Here is a 2,693-nt window from a genome sequence, read left to right as displayed (position 1 = left end):
CGGTCTGCTATATGTTTAAATCAAGTCACTTGCATAACCTTAGGAAAACGGTGACCCTATTCAAAATAGATTTACCTACTTATGAACAATCGATGCCAGAAATATGTATACAATTTTCGCCTTATTACAACGGCGTAAGGTGCATGTTTGAGGTGGACCGAACATAGTTCGCCCGCCATCAGAAATGACGTATCAGACGCAACGATATCCGACCAATTAATATATTCATGGATGTCGCATCACCGCCAAGAACTTCTTGTTGTATAAATATGAGGACAGTTGCGTTATCGCATCACAAACCACCGAAACTTAGAAGAGACAACAACAACTTATTGTTTTAGGCTGGCTTTTAAAGCGTTTAGCTAAAAGCCATGGCGTTTATAGTAAGTTGATGATAGTAACATATGACACTATAAAAATGTTATATTTATAATCTGATATTTAAAGTCCAGTCACGGAGAGATAAAATATCATCACACATTTTAAGCTCCATCACAATTTTAAGGTATTTTACCTAATTATATATTTTTTCTGTTCCAGATTAAGATTCTCTTCTACACCGCATTAGTCCACGTATGTAGAGGCTCTGGTCTGCCAGGGCATGACTCATACACGGGGTCCGCCCTGTCCGCCCCGTCAGCTTCCTATGGACAACCATCCACATCATATGGCCCTCCTTCGACGTCATATGGTACTCCATTTTCTTCGGGCAGTTTGAATTTGGGACAGAACCTACCATCAGCGCCAGGGTCTGTTTACGGCCCGCCATCTGGCCAGGAAGGCAGCCTCATCCTCGACGAGAATCGCGCACCGACAGCGCCGGCACTACCAGTGTCGAGCGGATCTCTCAATCTGGGTGAGCCCCGCGTCATCGGATCGACAGTGCAAGTGGGCAGACCCATTGCCTCGGCAACGAGATACGAGCTCCAGTCTGTTGTGCAAAACGTCATCCGTCGCGTCCCGGTCGAAGTAGTGCGTCACGTCCAAGTTGCGGTCCCGCAACCCGTGCCCGTGCCCGTTCGTCAGGAAGTCAGAGTGCCAGTGCCCCAGCCCTACCCAGTCCAGGTTGACGTCCCCAGACAAGTGCCGTACAATGTGTACCAAACGCAAAACATTGAGGTAGAGAGGCGCGTGCCTTATGAGGTTGTAAGACAAGTGCCCTTTGAAGTGATCAGGAAAGTGCCAGTGCCGGTCGATAGGCCCTATGAAGTGATCAGGAAGATCCATGTACCAATCGAGAAACACGTCCATGTCCCAGTAGCAATCTGGAAGCCGTACCACATCAACATCATCAAACACGTCACCCACTACGAAAAGAAGAAGTGCTGCGGTTGGTAAAACTACAACCATAGGATGTAATTGTCGTGATCATACCAAATAGTCAATAGTCCTGTAAATAAATAGTTTTAAGATGTACATATACGTAATAAAAGATTCCTTAAACCATTGTCTTATAGTTTATCTTTGTAACTAATTCCAGTCATTTGAAATAGTTATGTCAATAAACATACCAAAGAATAATAAAAAATTTGCACGGAGGGTGGAAATAAAATACCTATTCAGCTATGTAAAATTTCCATTGCGGTACTATTCTCTAACAGGTTATTTATTACTCGACAAAGTATTAGTAAGCGTACCTAAGTTTCTCTAGTAAGTACCTATACATATATCTTCAATTGTGTATAATCTAAGAAAATGAAGTAAACACAAACAGCTCTCACTTTAGTTATTTGTACAACAAGAGATCAAAGTTTGATATTTCTTCGAATGCTTATTTTGAGTCCCGTGCAAGCGAAAGAGTCTATAATAGATTCACGAGCGTAGCGAGTGAATCTAATTTAGAATCTTGAGCGTAGTAAGAGATTCAAAAGCGCACGAGATGTAAATAACTTTGATCTCGTGTAGTACACAAAATTTTTCACTCTAAGCAGTGAGAACATACCTAGAGGGACAGAGATAATAGAACCCCAGTATATCGAACTTGTATTAGACCGCGCATGTTGAAATGACATTTGACTATAAAGGTAACTTGAATGTAATTTTGTCTCACTCAGTGACCAAAATCGCATTTTGCTCACTGAGTGAGACAAAATGACTCAGTGAGCAAAATCGCATTTTGCGCACTGTTTTTAAGAAGCTAAGTACCCTTGTCGAGCTGCTGAGGTGAAAAATAATATATATGTTTATTAAAATTAAAGATGCAAGGAGGGCAAGAACAACAAATCACGATATCCATACCCTAGCTAAGGGCACTAAGTGTTTTGCGGGTGGGGCTCCTGTAGAGGAATCTCGTATGAGACCTAAATTACGCGACTGATTCCTTGTACATTTGTGCATGTTGCAGAAACTTGAAAAAGCATCGATTTTGTAAATAGAAAATTTATTTTTACATACAAAAATTTACGAGCTGTTAATACATGAATTTGAACCATAAAAATAGGATGGTAAAATTGCTTATCAAACGGGCTTGTTACCGCTAATACATAAAAGAAACAATACCTTTTGTTTAACTAATTAAGGGTTTAAGCCCAAAAATTCCAACTATAAATAGTCTTGGAGGATTATAACCAAACTGAGACGCCTTGTCTTTAATTTTCTGTACAAAACAGTCTGCCGATTTTTGCGGAGGAGGGGCACGTCAAATGTATACGTAACGTAAAAATAGCCATGTCAGATAAACGTCAGTCCATACA

At 40.8% G+C, this 2,693-nt stretch overlaps 1 protein-coding gene across 1 annotated transcript; it reads left to right on the top strand.

The window, feature by feature from the left end:
• Positions 1-295: 295 nt before the first annotated feature.
• LOC134796876 (uncharacterized) lies at positions 296-1,449 on the top strand. Its single transcript, XM_063769080.1, has 2 exons — positions 296-383; positions 541-1,449. The coding sequence occupies exons 1-2, from the start codon at positions 372-374 to the stop codon at positions 1,336-1,338; spliced, it is 810 nt and encodes a 269-aa protein (XP_063625150.1). The 5' UTR covers positions 296-371; the 3' UTR covers positions 1,339-1,449.
• The last annotated feature ends 1,244 nt before the right edge of the window (positions 1,450-2,693 follow it).

This window comes from Cydia splendana, chromosome 14 (assembly GCF_910591565.1).
Source record: "Cydia splendana chromosome 14, ilCydSple1.2, whole genome shotgun sequence".
Taxonomy (NCBI): Eukaryota; Metazoa; Arthropoda; class Insecta; order Lepidoptera; family Tortricidae; genus Cydia; species Cydia splendana.
The sequence above is the reverse complement of the archived record's forward strand: the minus strand, read 5'-3'. Positions and strand labels throughout refer to the sequence as shown.